The sequence below is a fragment of the Aptenodytes patagonicus genome, chromosome 2, assembly GCF_965638725.1.
Source record: "Aptenodytes patagonicus chromosome 2, bAptPat1.pri.cur, whole genome shotgun sequence".
In the NCBI taxonomy this organism is placed as follows: Eukaryota; Metazoa; Chordata; class Aves; order Sphenisciformes; family Spheniscidae; genus Aptenodytes; species Aptenodytes patagonicus.
This window is the reverse complement of record NC_134950.1, coordinates 105,877,802-105,894,783: the sequence shown is the minus strand read 5'-3', so window position 1 is coordinate 105,894,783 and position 16,982 is coordinate 105,877,802. Positions and strand designations below refer to the sequence as shown.

At 39.0% G+C, this 16,982-nt stretch overlaps 1 protein-coding gene across 2 annotated transcripts in view; it reads right to left on the bottom strand.

Moving 5' to 3' along the window:
• Positions 1 to 8,901: 8,901 nt before the first annotated feature.
• SALL3 (spalt like transcription factor 3) overlaps positions 8,902 to 16,982 on the bottom strand; it is a 25,531-nt gene continuing 17,450 nt past the window's right edge. Inside the window, exons 2-4 of one of the 2 annotated variants that reach the window (XM_076330649.1) lie at positions 16,469 to 16,982; positions 15,912 to 16,252; positions 8,902 to 14,918 (exon numbers count right to left, since the gene is read on the bottom strand). The exon at positions 16,469 to 16,982 is cut by the window's right edge and continues 2,423 nt beyond it. In XM_076330649.1, coding sequence (XP_076186764.1) covers positions 14,487 to 14,918; positions 15,912 to 16,252; positions 16,469 to 16,982 — 1,287 coding nt within the window. In that variant the 3' untranslated portion in view covers positions 8,902 to 14,486. The remainder of the gene's footprint in view (positions 14,919 to 15,911; positions 16,253 to 16,468) is intronic. The other variant, XM_076330650.1, reaches the window with a different exon arrangement.

The window sequence follows — 16,982 nt, the reverse complement described above, 5'->3', positions numbered from 1 at the left end:
AAAAAATGAATGGGTTTAAAGAAAGGAGGAGGAAAAGAACAACAATGTATTCAGAGGGAACTAGGCGATTTTGAAGAAAAATGTGTGCAGAACAGAAATTGTACAGCTGTTAACAGGAAAGAAAAATCAATTTTACATCATATAAAGGGATACATTTACATCATTATGATTATGTTGGGAGAGGATTAGAATTTCACTTTCTTCAAAGCATTCTTGCAATGTGTCATATGATTCTTCCTTATCTGATGATCATGATGAGGCATAAAGAATAGCACCTCTCAAGCATCACTTTATTCAGTAACAGACCACCTTGTCTCCCTGACTGCCAGATCTCATGTCTTTGTTTTCCATAGGTAAATTTAATTAAACCAGCAGAAGTGGAGTTATAATGGTTCACAAACAGTGGTAGTAACTAAAGGGGAAAAAAAGAGTGGGGGAGGAGAGTAGAAAATGTGCATGTATTCAGGAGCTCAATAGCTTAGATGATAGTCAGATCAATCCTAAAATTGGCATAAGCAAGTGATACAGAAGAAAGCAAAACCCAGACAGCTGAATTCAGATGTTGGTGGCATAGGAAAACACAAGTCGTCATTGTAGAAAATACAGGTGTTTCAGAAATGGGGTTAAACAATTATTTGCTTTCTTTAAATATAGTTTTAAAGTGTATCATTCTGATTTGAGTACAGCTATAAAATATGCTTGCACGTGTGCGAGAACAGGGTTGGCCAGTGCCCGTAAGTAAATCCATTCTATCTGCGCAGACTAGAATACTTTCATTTCATCCAATTTCAACCTTTTTAATTTCCCAGCTACTCCATCCATGCTTCCCCAGAAGGGAATAGCAGCAACATGAATCATGCCTCCAAAGCAAACTAATCCAGACCCAGGGAGACTCAGAGGTGGCAGGTGTGAGCCTCTCCCCACATCCTGCTCCCCCTTCTCAGGTGTGTACGTGATGGCTTTAGCACAATGACTCAGCCACTGTGCTTGCTGAGGAAAGCTCCACAAGAATCAAACAGTTTGTTGCTTTGTCAGTAACAACCACTATTATAATTCTATCTGGCACCATCTAAAAGCAAATGCAACTACAGGCTCGGTTATAGCCCATTCTGCACGGGAAGAAGGTCTACGGGAGTGGAAAGCCATGCTCTCCATCAACGGCATTTCCTGATTAGTTTCAAATACTGTCAGGAAGTCAGAAATCAGCCTGGAGGCAGTTAACTGCAATGAGCTGCGTATTAGAAGAAATGCCTTCACCTCCTGCCCGAGCATAGGCCATGTCAACTAATGGGGAATTATATTCCTTACCATTTCCACCTCTTGCTACCTCAGATCTCCACTACTACTATTTTCTCTAGGACAGATGTTAGCCTTCCTCCTTTCCTTCTTACCCTACCTGATGCAGACACTGGGAGTTGCAGAAGCTCAAAACAGTGCAGAAACAGGCCTTACGTTCTGGCTGGATTTGTACCCTGGCTGAATGAATGAGGAGAGAGAGCATCTACTAGAGCCGACAGCGGCCTAAGAAAGCTGCAGCGTTGTGCACACGCAGAAGGTCACAGGGCTCTGTTTCAACTACAGCTTTCTGGCAGACCTGCCTCCTCCCCGCCCTCTTCCCCACCTCAGATTTTAAGCTCAGGAAAGCTAAGTTTTATTTGAATAAAAGCTCACAACAAGTTTTTAAATAGAAAAATATCCTTAAAGGAGCTACAGAAAACAAAATAAACTGTGTTCCATCCAATTCTCTCTGCCTACAGCAGCCTTGTAGGTGGGTTCTTCATTCCAGCCAGTTCACTAACTGAGAAGCAGAAAACTCTGCCGAGTTTCCCCACATCCCTCTGACATTTTTTCCATCTCCTCTGAGGTGTGGCTGTCTGCTTCCCCGTCCTTCCTTCAGCCTTTTAGTCTCTCGAAGACACAAGCTGAGCAGATCTGCAATGACTCTGCTGGACTCCACTGGTCTGCCCATCCTCAGTCTCTCCCTGAATCTGTTCAGTAACGCTTCAAGAATTTCCCCTGGCAAGTCCACCCGGCTTCTTCAAAGAAAATAAAGCCAAATTACAACAAACCCATCAAATACACAGTTTGCTGTGGTTACAGCAACAGTTGAGCCTTGTAGTAGGGCTGAAAGGCCGATTTTGTGAGACCAGAACACAGGCAGTGGGTCCTGAAGTGCTGCTGATAGTCCTGGATAAGTGCTTTGTTTAGCTGAGATGCACTTTATATGTTCAGAATGAGCCCATGTAATTTGTTATTGTACTACTGTAACTTGCAGTAGGCCAACATTTATAGCAGTCAGTGGAGCAATTATAGCTTTAAAGTTTGACACTGAGGCAAAAACAGGGCTGATAATTACAAATGAGTGATTTTCAGGGTGTGAAATACTGAAGAAAAGTAATAAATTGTAAGTAAGGTTTGTCGTAAGGCTTATAAGCAAATCAAGCAGTTAAAAACAATGAAAAAGCAGGCAGTCTGCACGCAATGTATATGCACTATGTATTACTTCTGCTGTCTCATATTCTTTGTAGACATTGTATAAAAAGACACTTTTTCCTAAATGTGTAACAGCCCAGATAGCTCTACATCACTCCTTTATACCACCCTTCCATTTCCTTCCTTCCTTCCTTCTTGTCTTCTGTCTCCTTCTGTGCATCTTTCTTGTCTTCTGCTTACTTAATTCTGTGCTGTGGTAAGGCTGCCTACATCACTTTATGCCAGTTATTGCCTCCAGCTTTTGCTATAACTTTAAACAACCTTTTCTGATCATTTTGATAGCAAGGTTTTAGTAAGTGACTAAAATCTCAGAATCATTCTGGGAGAAAAGAATACCCTCCCAGTTCCTACATATTAACCACAGAATAACTCTTGGAGGAATATATAATGTGGATACATCCACATACTCCATACTACATAGTACTACATACTCCAGGAGAAATAGGAACTTCAGACTTGGGCACAAGCTAGTGGGAGTTTGGTTTCAGAACAGAGGATCAGCTATCAAATACAAGGTCATTTTAGCGGCTGTGCCCTACTTAAAGTTGTACACTGAAAGAAAAAATGGAGAAAAACCTACCCTGTTCAGCCAAAGATAAGAATATAAAGGAGTACAGTATCTGACGTCTAAACAAATAAAACCAGCAATGTGATGGGTGTTTGTTATTTCTCTGAATGCTTTCACTTACGCTACAGCTAGTTATTCAGTAATACATACTGTGAACAGCAAAGTACAATTTGCCAGGGTACAAAATGACATGGAAAGAAGCCAGTTATTAGAATAATGATAGCAAAAGTCAAATATAAGCTGAGAAAAGCTTACCTCAAGTTAATGAACTGGCATGTAGATGAGTTAAAAACAAAACACAAAAAATCCATATCGAAATCACTGGCAGAGCTTCAGCTCTATTGTAATGCTCTAATCATGAAAACAATAGCACACCAATTTGAAATGCTCAGGAGAACAGTCGTATCTCTGTCTTGCAGTGGAGCAACAGGGGCTTTTTTTCTGTTTTCTGACACCGTTAAGGTCTTGCTGTTTTACTGGGCGCTTTGTTCGGCAATCAGGTATGGTATGGTTCAAGGATCCCAACCCAGTGGGCAAGTTCTAACCTTTGTAGACCATGAATGGTATCTCAGCACAGATTCCCTAGCTGTGGCACGATTTCAGCAGCTGAAATCTGTTTTTGGCTCATTTAATTAGCTGAAGTTTTCCTTTGACTCTGTGACTCAAGACAACTAAAACAAGGCAATTCATTTGAAGCATTTGAGTGAAACTTTACATTTTAACATTCTCCATAAAAATCAATACTAAGAAATCCGTATCAATATCTCAAGCCTCTGAAGACTTAACCCCAGCAGCAGTCAGGAGGTTTGACTGGCAGCCACCTCCTCAGAAACTGCAGAAGAATGCTTAATGCTCCAGCAGGCAGAATCCCATTGCTATCACAAAAACAGAAGCTTGAAGAGCAGATGACTCTGAGGTATTGGCATAACAATCTTTCAATTCCATATTATTTTAGTGTAGTGTTGCTAGGTTCTGGGTTTTGTTTTCATTTGAATAGTCATTATAATGATTTGAAGTAGGCTTTAAATCTTGAAGGGTTTTTCTCTAAAAAATGAGCAATGTCTCTACATTTTACAAGATAGGTTCATCAAGAGGAGATTGTACTTGAAGTGGAAACTGAGAAGAGTAGTCTCACTGGACTACAGGCAGAGCCAAAGATGATTTCTAAGCATTTTTGCAATGTATTATCCTCTTAAAACAATATATAGTGGAGGTATATAATTTTAAGAACATGGTAGAATGTTTAGCCCATTTAAAATGCAGCTAGTCGACCTTCTTAGAAGAAATATTTAAATGTTTTAACAATGGGAATGAGAAATGCAGACTAGAAGAATCTACTGTAATTCCCAAGTCAAATCTGCAAAATTGTATGCATTTCAGGCTTTGAGAGTGTTTTTTTTAAGTTACAGGTCTGAATCCAAGAGCCTGTGTTCAGGGTAGTGAATTGGTAAATTAAACTGTCTATTGACATTCTTTTAGGCAAAAATGGAAGATAAATTGATTTTCTTAGATGCTGGTATTCTGTAAGATTGAACATCCCCAAAGAGATTTCAAATGGAGCCTGTTGTCTTACTAATTTGCACACCATGCTTTTTTTTTTTTTTCTTTATTAAAACCTTAGTAAGGAACTGCTCAAACCTTGGGAGTTGCTAGGCATAACTGTAGGCCAGCATGTGCCAAATATGCCACAGCACGAAGTCTTTAGTTGTCATCCAGCATACTGTGTGTAAGCAATTGGCAAGCCTCTTCTCCCCCTACCTCCCAGGACTTTTGTTATTGAATTGCTACACAGTGTATCTTAGCCTAATTGCACTCATTACTTAAGGGACTACTCTGTCTACACAACTATTCAGGAAATATTATTCCTGAACATCCATGTGTATATTCTCATGCTGGAACAAGAATGCACTAGATAACATAGCTAGATAAAATAATGAATAAAGAGGTCCTAAAAGATGTTCTGCCAGCTTCACTGAATCTAGAGAAACCCCTCAGAAAACCTACAAGGAGCAATTATCTTTTCACATATGGTGGAAGAAGCCCAGCTTCCCAGGAGCAGGAGACGTGAGCTATGAAACCACATAAGAGGAGTCAAATTCCTAACAGCAAGAGAGAAAGACGCTGAAAGGAGTGGTCTGATAAAGAATTAATTCCAGTGACTTTAAAAGTACAGCTATGCAAAGGCATGATGGAAAATAACTCCACCTAAAAGCACATTTCCCTCCTCAGGATAGAAATGTTTGCCCTCGCAGGCTTTGCCAGTCTCCTCGAACTGACCAGGGCCAGGGCAGGAGGCCAGGGGTTGCCCCAGCAGCCAGCAACACCTTCCCGGGCAGTTTTGGCATGGGCTGAGGGACACGTTCCCACGCAGCGCCCAGGCAGGATTTGGGGGCCAAGGGCCAATCCTAATATTCACTTTGGATGTAACTGTCCTTTTTCAAGGGAGTGAAAGGGTTTGAAATGGTATGGATGCAACTCCTGCTGGGCCAGGTGGTCTCCAGAATGCGCCCAGGTCTGTTACATACAGTAGTATAGATATACCTTGATTATAGCATATTTGTTCCAGTATGTACTGTGACATGTAATAGAAAAAGTGCACTGAAAAATTTACTGTTTAAGAAAAAAGGCAAGTGTCTTACTTGACATCCTCATGAAAAAGGGATGTTACAGTCACTATGGCTATTTGATTTTGCTCTTACCAGTGTAAATCAGGAGTGATTCTGTAGAAATTAGAATAATATCTGTGCTGGGTAAAAGAAATTAGAATGAGGCCTTTTATAGCCACAATTATCAGGATGTGCTAAGGGTCATTTTCATCCCTGTTTTGGAGCCCTATGATAAGCTTTAGAAATACTAAAATATTCCATTTTTTTCTAAGACCATGGAGTAGGGGTAAGCTGGAAATCTTCTTGGGATATTCACGCACACTAACATTGACTAGATGATCCTCCTGGTTTCAGGAGTCTCCCCAGCTTCACAACTGAACTTGTCAAATCAGAATAAGCATTTCCTGAGCTGATGAGAAAGTCTAATGAGAAGCTGCACCCAGAGGCACACTGCCCGGCTTCCCCCAGACACTCTTGTTGACTTCAGAGAAGTGAATCCTTGTGAAAAAAATAAAGCTCATGATTATTAGGGAAATCTGTTGTGTTAGTTGTGTAGGAGTATGGTTCTGTTTCGTTATTATGTATATTTTTAAAATCTGGTGCTAGTATCTCAAATTCTTGTATTTTCTGTTGTCTTTTATTCTGGTACTGTGCCCGTGTTTGTGCTTAACACTGCTATTGTCATGATACCTATATTGGTTGCTTTTCATGTGGTATATGATCCTTTTATTTTTCTCCCATTTAGCACTGGAGATATAAAGGCAGAAAGAAAAAGCTACTTATTGTACTCATTTGAGCTTTATTTCCGTCTCAGCATTTGATGTGAGTAGTTCCACTGAAATAATAGCAAAGTTTGGTGCTTGTTTATTACAATTTGCTTCTTGCATAGAAAACATTAACCACTAAGTAAATGTAATTTTGATGCAGGTTTTTGGGAAAACTAATATGCTGCTATTTTAAAAAAGTATGGAAAACCAAGATCAGCCTGAAAGAACCTCCAGATATAAAGGAACTAAGAGTGGAACTAGTTATACGTATAACAGGCACAAAGTTGAGGCTAATAAACTTGAATGCATCAATATGTGAGTGTGCAGTAACCCCAGCTGGACAAACATTTTGAAATTCTTCTGAGTTTCAGGGTGCTGCATTTTGCTATATTTTGCAATATCTTCTACTCATACTCCCAATGAGAGAAATTAATTGGAATTAGGTGGAGATATGCGTAAGGACAACATGACCTGGCCCCAAAAGTAAAAAAGAAATTAATCTCAACATAATACAAGGACAGATGTGTGCATTGGGCAAATCTAACACTACCTTAAAAGAAACACGTGAAGAACATGGCCATGTACAGGAAGACAATGAAACCAAAGAAATGAGCGTAGCAGTGCTACTTTGCGGAAGAGAAACGGAAGATACATTATCGCAGAAGAAACACTGGCAAACTGCTTCATGAAGATAGTAGCGGTTGGGGAAAAGGAAAGATGTAGGCTGCAGAGACTACCAGCCTCATTTAATCTACCTTCTGTGAGGCTGGAATTGCAGCTACTGTAATAGGATGCTTGATAACATATTAAAAAAATTTCCTCTCAATGAGTAATACTGATTGGCACGTGTCATTAGTTTACTTAGGGTAAATTGTGGAGCATTGGGCTGCCCAGTGTAAGTGAAAGTACCAGAGTCTGGCCCAGACTGTTGCCAAATGTTGGAACAGATGTCACATTCAATGACACAAGATACATAGGCAACTGTTTGAAGATTTAACTTAATTTTCTTTTAAGCAAATTTCCAAAATGCCCAGGGAACTTGATTCTGCTACCCATTAGATGCATTAGCTAATGTCTTAATGTAAATCCCGTTGGTTTCAGCAAACCTGTTTGGAATGGGATGATGGCAGACTAAAACCTAGGTGAAGGGCTAAATTCTAACTGTGAAGTAATCTAGAACGCTATGTTGGGAAGAATAATTTAATAGAAAACAGGCAGAAGAAAAGGCAAGTCCCAATCATGTTTTACCTACAAAACTCTTACCCGAAAAAGTGTTTTCCCCTGTTTGAGGTATCTGTTTATAACTGTTCTTACTAGGAATGCTTAAAAAAGCAAAAACCAAAACAAAAACTCCTATATCAGGCACATTATTCAGAGTACAAAGTGGTAGAAACCAAATGGAAATGTGCTCACATCTCCTGATGACCACATCCTTTTATGTGCACATTTTATTTGCTGCACACAACAGGTAATGGCATAGGAATTCCAGCATAGGTGTTCACTTACACCCTCCACCACCAGCCTATCTTAAATACATTACTTATGTTAGTATATCTGAAGGTCCCATATGAAGTGTGTGTTGTAGCAGAACAAGTGCCAAGTGTTTGACAAAATTGGCTGAGCCACGAGTGCTAATTGACACACAAGACAGTCAACAACCTACAGACATGCTGGCTGGTAACCAGAATGGGGCGGTGGAGAGATGTCAATAATACCCAGAGGGAAAAGAAAGAGAGATTCTTTAGACTAGATTCACCCACTGTTACTCATACCTTTACTCCATGACATGCCTGAGTGAAATCAGTGAGATTAACATCACTGAGGACATCTTAAACAAAGCCAAACCAAAAACGTTCCTTATATTCAAATAAAAAAGACAAGAGTATCAATAGAATTAATTGAGCTAATATATTTAGCGCATGAACAGTTGCTAAAGAGGTTGCTTAACATAGTATTGTAAATCAGATAATTCTTACCTGTAAAAAAATATTAAATATAGTTTGCCAATCTGGGAAACAAATTACTTTCTGTTCAACACCCAAATGATAGCAAGCATTACCTTTGGAATTATTTAATTATTTATTTTAACATACTTATATACAGTGAGTGACTCATCCTGATATAATAGTTTGTTTCAACATAATCTAAGTAAAGACTTTTATGACTTAGTGAAGGTTTTTAACACATTTGAGACTTAGAAACTTTCCTCACAAGCCTTCATAAATATAATCATAGTGACAATATGTCTTTTGTTGTCATGATTTCCAGTTTTTGTGTCTTTACTGAGGGCCAACACCATTTAGCGATGTTTTAGTTGCATTTGAAATGGATAACGCTTGAGCAAAATATGCAACACACAGTTTGAAATTAATTCTAAGCAACTAAAGAAATTTAAAACATACATGTTTATAGGTACATGTATATTATATATTGGTGTATAATAATATATACACACACATTTATTTTAACATTTAGCTTTAATAGCAAAAAGTACAGTAGAATTCCACTGATAGCAAGATTTGATTCTAGATTATCCATAGAAAATTGGTGCACTTCTTCTGAAAATCAATACAAGCTCAAAACAAAATGTGATACCAGATAATTCTCTGCCGTGGTCTAAAACCGATAATCAATTTGAACACCTAAATAATTGAATTAAACCCTACAGTAATCAAATAGATACTTGATAATGAAATACCTCCATTGGAAAAGGTTACTGAGTAAAATTTTGTATCGATCCCAAGTAGGTGAGTGTACAACATTTAGGATAAGGCCTCTCAGTCCTGACTGGAGCCTGTAGGTACTACTGGAGTACAAATAATAAATAATAGTACATGTATTGTAAACTCTCTAAAATCAGTGATAATACCAAGCATTTTCCATCTTTGAAACACTGTACAAACATAAAACTATTCCTCACAACACCCCTGTGAGGTAGGTACAAAAGTATTACCCCATCTTTACTGATGGGGCAACTCATCCCAATACTACAAGGTGCTAGCTGACTCTGCAAGGGGGAGTTCACTCCCTGATTCCCAGAGGCCCCAGAAGTATGTAATTCTCAGGCAGAATCAGAGTCTAATTAGCGACTTGCCCACATCCCTAAAACATGTCAGTGGCACAGCCCGAAGCTGTTGGCTTTCACATTTGTCAATTGAGACATTCTTCCTTCTGAAAAAATAAAATACTATACATTGGTGCTGCGACATGCACAAACGTATTTTTTTTTTTCATAAATCTGTTGATACCTTTACTATCTGCAAAGGGAAGGCACTTCCCTGTTAGTGCCTACCTTGTGTAGCAGAGCCATAGCAAGATTCTCACATTCTTCTATTATGCATAAAAGTTACAGGTTCTTTTACTCATTTATGTGAAAAAGGACTGATTATTCGTATGATGACATCAAATGCTATATTAAGGGGCACAGTCATCTTTTTTTTTAGATTCAGCTTTCAGGACCTCCTTTAAAACTGGGATAATCCTATGGTATGTACTAAAATATATGTATTCTCTTTTCCCTCTTTTTAAAAATAAAGTCCAGAATGCTTTTGCCTAGACATACTTTTAATATACTATATAGCTAGCCATTGTTTTGATGACACGTAAAGTAAAACAAGACATCTGAACCTGGAAGCAGTCCCTCTTGCACCAGTATAAACCTGGAGTGCCTCCACTGAAGCCCATGGAGTTTCCAGCGGTGTAAAAGCAGGCGCAGTGAAGTTAGGATAAGGACTTCCATCCTCCTGACCATCTGTGGCTGCCCTATACCAGCAACACTAACAAACTTCATGCCTTCATCTGGAGGAAAGAGTGCCAACGGCATGTTTGTTAGCAAATCCTGTGAGCTACGCACATACCTGATCACATCACTGATGACTTCATCATTCATTATGCTAGTGTTACACATAGATGTAAAAAACAGGCAGCTCTTTTGACTTCTGCAGAAGTAGAGAAAAAGGAAAAAAACAAAACACAGTATCTTCCAAACGACAGAGTACATGCAGAGAAGTTAAAGGCCACACAAACAGAGCACAAATGCAGCTTTAGAAAAACAAAGTATTTGCCAGGATAGAAAGGACAAAATAGGTAAGGGAACAGATAATGTATTGAGGGCTAATACATACAAAAGGAAAAAAAAAAATCAGGCAAAAAAGTAGTTATGTCAATCATTTGCCATAAACGGTCTCTTTCCAATAACTCATGGAAAAAATGTAAGTGAAGAGTTTGAAAGCCTTGCTGGAATTTTCATGTTGTAAAATAACCCTCCCCTCAAAAAATCATAACTGGACATTTTTCTGATTATATAGAGTTCCTACATGGCTCTATTTTTAAACATCTGTAATTCAGCAGACTTTGACCATTTTTATCTGTGTAGCACATTTTACTATTTAATGTCTTCCTATAATAAAAAAAATAACCCATATTTAAAAATAGATACCATTCTGCTTTCATCCTTTTTTGGGGGCAGGAAGGGAAGGCAGGTAATTTTCCCCTTGTGTTTTGAACAGAACCATAACTATCAGCACTCCTTTGCTTTCATTCTTTTTTGCATATCATGTTTTCTCTCAGCAAGGCTGAGAGAAAACAAACCTGTTGTTGTTGAGTCACGAGAGGAATCTCGTACCGTCTTTGGCTAGGTCTTATAAAACAGAGTAGCTTCATAACAAGGCCACTGAAAGATGATTAATACAGATTTTTCTCTTTTATTTCTCTTTTTTCTGTTTTAAATGCAGCAGGCATTCATCACCAGATTATAACAGCTTGAAGGTTACTCAAACATACAGCTTTTTTGCAGGAGATACTTAATTACATGCCTAACCTTAAGAATGTAAATACTTTCATTTAAATCAACGTGAAAAAATAATTTGGTTAAAATTAAACATGCTTTGATAAATTAGGGTCTTGGAAAAAAAGAAGGAACAAAGCCATGGGTTTAAACGTACAGGTTATGTCATTTGGAATGAACGGATGCGAGTTGTCAATTTTTTTCTTTTTTTTTGTATTTTAGAATTTGAACTGCTCCTGATAAATTTGTTCCCAAATTTTATCATGCAGTGTATCGTGAATATTAGGCAGATGTTTAAACAACATGAAAAGGAGGCTTTTTTAGTAGACAGTACATGGTAAGTGTTCAGAAAGCAGACAATTTGAAACAGTAGTCCTTCCAAAGGCTGTTTTCCCCCCTCCAAAATGGTTTTTTTTTTGTTCTACTGTCTTGCGAGAAATGCTCTTAGGATTTATTTTCGTTGGAAAAGAGACTTTAATAATTCTACCCCTTTGCACTGTTAATATATATTAGAATAGCATTTGAATATAAGGTGTCGGCCGTATTCCGATTTTCAGATGCGACGATTAGAAGTCATTGACACCAATCTACCACAAGTGACCTTAGTCTCATACCTTGCTCTGTTATTAGAATAATCAAGGAACGCAATTCAGAAATAATATTACATCCTGCATTTTATTCAATTCCATATGACAAAAATAGTAACCTAGACTAAGACATCCATTTCAATCAGTAGATGTGTCAAGCCAACAAGATTTAATAATAAAAAATATTGGATCTAGGTAACAATTCCCAGCTGGTTCAGGGAGGCTCCTAGCCCTACATGGTATCGCAGTATAAAAATAGTGTCTCTCTTCACCATGCAGAGAGGAATGACCTAACCCTGAATACAAAATGGGGTCAGTCTTACTGTACCATCATCAACCATCTTATTTACAACACTTTACATCTTTTTTTCTTTTTTTCCTTTTTCATTTTTTCTTCTCTTTTTTTTCTTTCTTTTTTTAAGTTATACACATCCTTTAGGGAATAGAGATAACACTACGTGGTACCAAATACTAACAAAAAAAGAAAGTCACACCAAAAATGACACAGATAAATAAAAACATTCAATTGCTGAAATACAGCAACATTAAGCCACCTCAGTTTTCTTTTTTTCAATGCTTGGAAACACCCCTAACCACCCACACACTGTGGCAAAAAAGATGTTATATTGTAGAGGTGCTACAGATATATAATTTTGCTTATATATAGATATATATATATCTATATATCTCTATCGCATCACTGTAGAAAATGGAGCTGTAGAGCTCATTGTTCATTTCCAATAGAAACAAACAGCTAATAAGTCTTTGAACCTCTTTTCACTCCATTACATGATGGCAGAAATAGTCCATCCTCTTACAGTAATGGTTTTTGTTGTATAAGAAAGATTGTCCTATTTTTCAGTCTCAACTGAGAAGACCTCACTGTCTGATTCGTTCTTCAGGGGCATAAAACTCCTTGCGCTGTTACCCAGCTACCCATAATGTCCCTCAAGCAATTCTGCTGGACAGAAGTTCATAGTGTCAACTCCACCATGCTTGTAATGCACAAAAATGAGGTAGTACACAAAACGTTTACTGTTCAAGTTTTGATTAAGCCCCAGTCTCCTCAGCATCCCCAGCCTAGCTTATGAGTGGAACCATTCCCTTTACTTACTCGGTGTAATTTAAACAATGCAATCAACATAAAATTATATTCGATTAATCAGAGTACATTGTGCTTTGGAGCAATCTGAGAAGATAATCAGCAAGTTGGAAATAAATACAGAATATTTGTATGTTACTACTGCTCACGCTGCCCAAAAGTTACTATTTTGTTCCCGTGTTATTAGGCAGTCGACATCTTTCTCATGGGTATGTGTGAAAGAGACAGAACAGATTACAGTAAAATTAAACCTACACAATGTTCTCCTTCCTCTATCCTAGGCTTGTATTAATATTACACTCCTAAGATAAATGTATCAGAATTCTGTCGGGGGTGGTCACGCTTTTAAGTGGGCTTTGTAGAAAAGTTAAATGAATCATTTCCATTTAAGAAATGGCAGGCCCCATATTTCCTAAGGATCTGACAGTTCTCTGCGGCTTTTCTGCTTAGTTAATAGAGATCTCTCATTGTTTGACCTTAAAACAAAACAAGAAACTGCAACAGCGTTCTCCTCCTCATTCCTTAAGTCAAAGTACTATTTATAAAATAGTTTACATCTTTGTTCAGTTTCAAATTATAGACAAACCTCCCTAATACAAAATACTAAAAGTGCAATAGTATAAATTAAGAGTTTGCAACCACATTATACAAACATTACCTTTTTATTGTACAGCTTTGATAACATGGAGTATTTACTCACAACTGTTTATAATGTTGTGAATAATTTATGGTGCTAAGGTTTGTCTGTAACTTGTTTTCCAATCATTGAGCTAAAGTCCACACTACATTTTTTTTTTCATTTAATAGAACAACTGTCCACATAGCAGCTACAAATATTTAAATAAAAAAAGGTTTGTTACTGACAGGTACTTGCACATGAAAAGCATGCTATCTTTCCCAATAAAACTTCACAATTTTGCCTGCATTGAAATAAACCACTTATTTATAGTAAAACAAAACTCGCTTTAAAAAAAAAAAAAAAAAGAAAAATCACATAGCCAGATGTATTTTGCAGTACAAAAGCTTCATTTAAGTTTGGGGCTAGTATATTGTCTGTTACCCGCATAATCTTAACATTATAAATACTACAGACAAGGATACTGTAATAATACACAGCATTGGGGTACTAAATCACTTATTTAAGATTAAGATTCCTAAAAACATAGTCCAAGTTGCTAACTAATTTGAACAAAACCAGCAAATAAGTGTGACAGAATGCCGTAATGAAGCCCCCCTTTCTCAGGTGATAGTAAGTTTTGTAAGAAGCAAAGTGGACGTAGACTAGCCTCTTTCTGTTTCTAATGAAGTTATCCCATGATTTGTTTGTTTTCTGTTAAATTAAAAGGTTTCAAAGTTCTCAGTAACAGTCAAGCTCACTGTTGAAAGAAGTACCATGCAGATCTTGCAAGACAACTTTTCAGCAGCCACAAAGTTATGTATTTCTGCTATGGGTAAAACTTTAAAGGGAACCTATGCAGTTAGGTCAGGAAACTAATGCTTAGCTTCAAAAGCTGTACATGGAACAGGACAAGTGTTGTGTCGCGTAGCGGTCCAACAGTTATTCGGAATGAATGCTTTTAATTTATGCCAATCTCTTTATTATCCTCAATAAATCTGGTGAATGGACGACTGGCTCCCGTTTCAGAACTTGCTTTGTCCAGACCGACAATGGGAGGGCTGCTGCCCGTGCGAGCTTTGTCCATGCCACCGGTAAGGTTACTCAGAGGCGGGATGGCGCCTCCGCCTAGACTTACTGGGAGCTGGGGAATGCCTCCGTTCTGTATGACAGAAATCTCATTGTTCTTCATAGCAAGTCCATTAGTGATAGCTGCAGCGTATTGGTTCCAAAAATTGGGGTCAACGTTCATGGCCCGAGCTGCCAAATCCTTCTGGAACATCTCGGAGAACTTGAGCGCGTCGCCACCGAGCAGAGCCATGGGGTTTTCCACGGAGAGGCGGCGGCCACGGCGTGCAGGGGCGTTATTCCACATGTGAGTTCCCATGTGGACCTGCGGAGCAAACGGGGACAAGAAGCACCCCCAAGTTAGCACGTTCTGGTGAGGTGACTGGCCTGAAATGCTGTTACTTACAGTATCGCTTGCTTTTTAAAAACATGCCTTTTAATTTGCATTGAAAACAAATCAATTCCAGTTAAGACACAGTTCTAAGGCCCAGTCAACATATACAAAGAAAACCCAGCTCTGTAGTAATTTTTCAATGTGCATTTGTTTCTTCTCAGTGAAAACAAATGCAGTGCCGCAAGAATAAAGAGTACATATCCTCTTAGGTCAGACAATTTCACATGCAAGCTGGAAGTCCTCACATACTGAAGATTACCAAGGGCATTATTTGTACTAGGATATGGGAGGTTTTTTCTGCCATTCCCCTTTTTACATCTTGTCTATTTTCATCATATTTTATCTCATGTCAGAGGTATCGATTATTTTGCTAAATTTAATATTTTAAAAACGGACATTTAAAAATGTATTCCCCAGGCTGTGTCCTGATGGTTAACCAGACTGTGGGAATAAGAGGCGTCAGTCCTGTAGTAACCCACTGTAAATCAGTGGGAAACAGCTTTCCAGTCTGCAATGGCTGCAAAGCAGAATAGGAAGTGGAAACTTGAGAGGTGCCCAAGAAGCTGGGCAAGTTCCGCGTTTCTGGTTTATAGCGAGGTTATTTTGCACCCATGGTCCACAAGAACTGCCAGAACACGTCCATCAGCTGACCGTGTGTGCCATCACGTCTGCCAGGAGAACTACAACCTGCATGCACGTACACCCGGAAGCATTTTTAAAGTTCGCATCATTGCACAGCTGTTTTCCAGTCCCTTTCTTCAACATAGTGGAAGCATAATAACCACCACTGTACAGCAAGCATTTCCTTGAAGCTCCCTTCTCTCCTGTCTTTGGGACAAACACTTAGCACTAAAACCTGCTGAGTTCAAGCACGGTGCCTTAAACCCCCGCCCCGAGCCTTTACAGTTTTATTTGGCCTCTTACCTTAAGATTCCCCTTTGTGGTAAAAGCTCTACCACAGATTGTGCAACCAAACGGTTTTTCACCGGTATGGGTGCGCTCGTGTATCTGCAGTGCACTTGCTGAGGAGAAGGTCTTCCCACATGACTGACAGTTGTGCTGCTTGGGAGTCCGGCGAGGGGGGGGTGCCAGCATAGGGGTGATCCCCGGACTCATCACTGTCTGTGGTGCAGCAGGAACCTGGATTCCAGCTGGAAGCGAGGGAACCTCACCCAAAGAGATCGGCTTGCTGTGACCATTCACTTCCATTTTGATCATGGTAGGCGCTGTACTGGTGACCAGGCTAGGAGTACTTTGGCTGGGACCTAGAGTAAAGTTGGGTTCAAATAACTGAGAAGGCAGCTCTTTTAATTTGTGCGTCAGTAAGTGCTGTTTTAAATTACCCATAGTGGAACACCCACGACTGCAGACTGTACAAACAAATGGACGTTCTTTAGTATGGCTGCGGTAGTGAATTTCCAATGCACTCTTACAAGCAAAAGGCTTGCCACAGATATTACAAACAGTACTTTTAAACTTACCACGTTCTCTGTTCAGGAACAGCAGACTAAAAGGAGCCTCCTCTTTGATGACCGGTCTTCCCGGGTTGGTGGATGTCAGATCTAATGCGCCTCCATTTTCAGTTGCGGGTGGTGGACTGTCTGGTTTTTCTGTCTTTAATTGTATTTCTTGTGGCTCTTCCTGGTTACTGAGCCCTGGGGACTTTGATCTGAAACTTTCACTATTGCTATTTACAGGAGACAAAGCTTGCATGGAGGAAGAAGACTCTGACATTGCAGGGCTGCCTGCACTCTGGCTTTCGAGATCACCAACGGCTGATGAGGAGTCATTGCTCAAATGGTCACTTTCCCCTGATCCATTTTCTATAGATTTTAAACTGGTCAGCTGCTGACAGTTCATGACAGAATCAATCATTTTCATTTGATTCTCCAAAGCAGCAATACTGGAGATCACAGAAGGTGGTGAAGAAGGACATGACCCAGAGTAAGAGATAAGGGGTTTGGATGAGTCACTTGCCGTGTCCTTTAGCTCTGG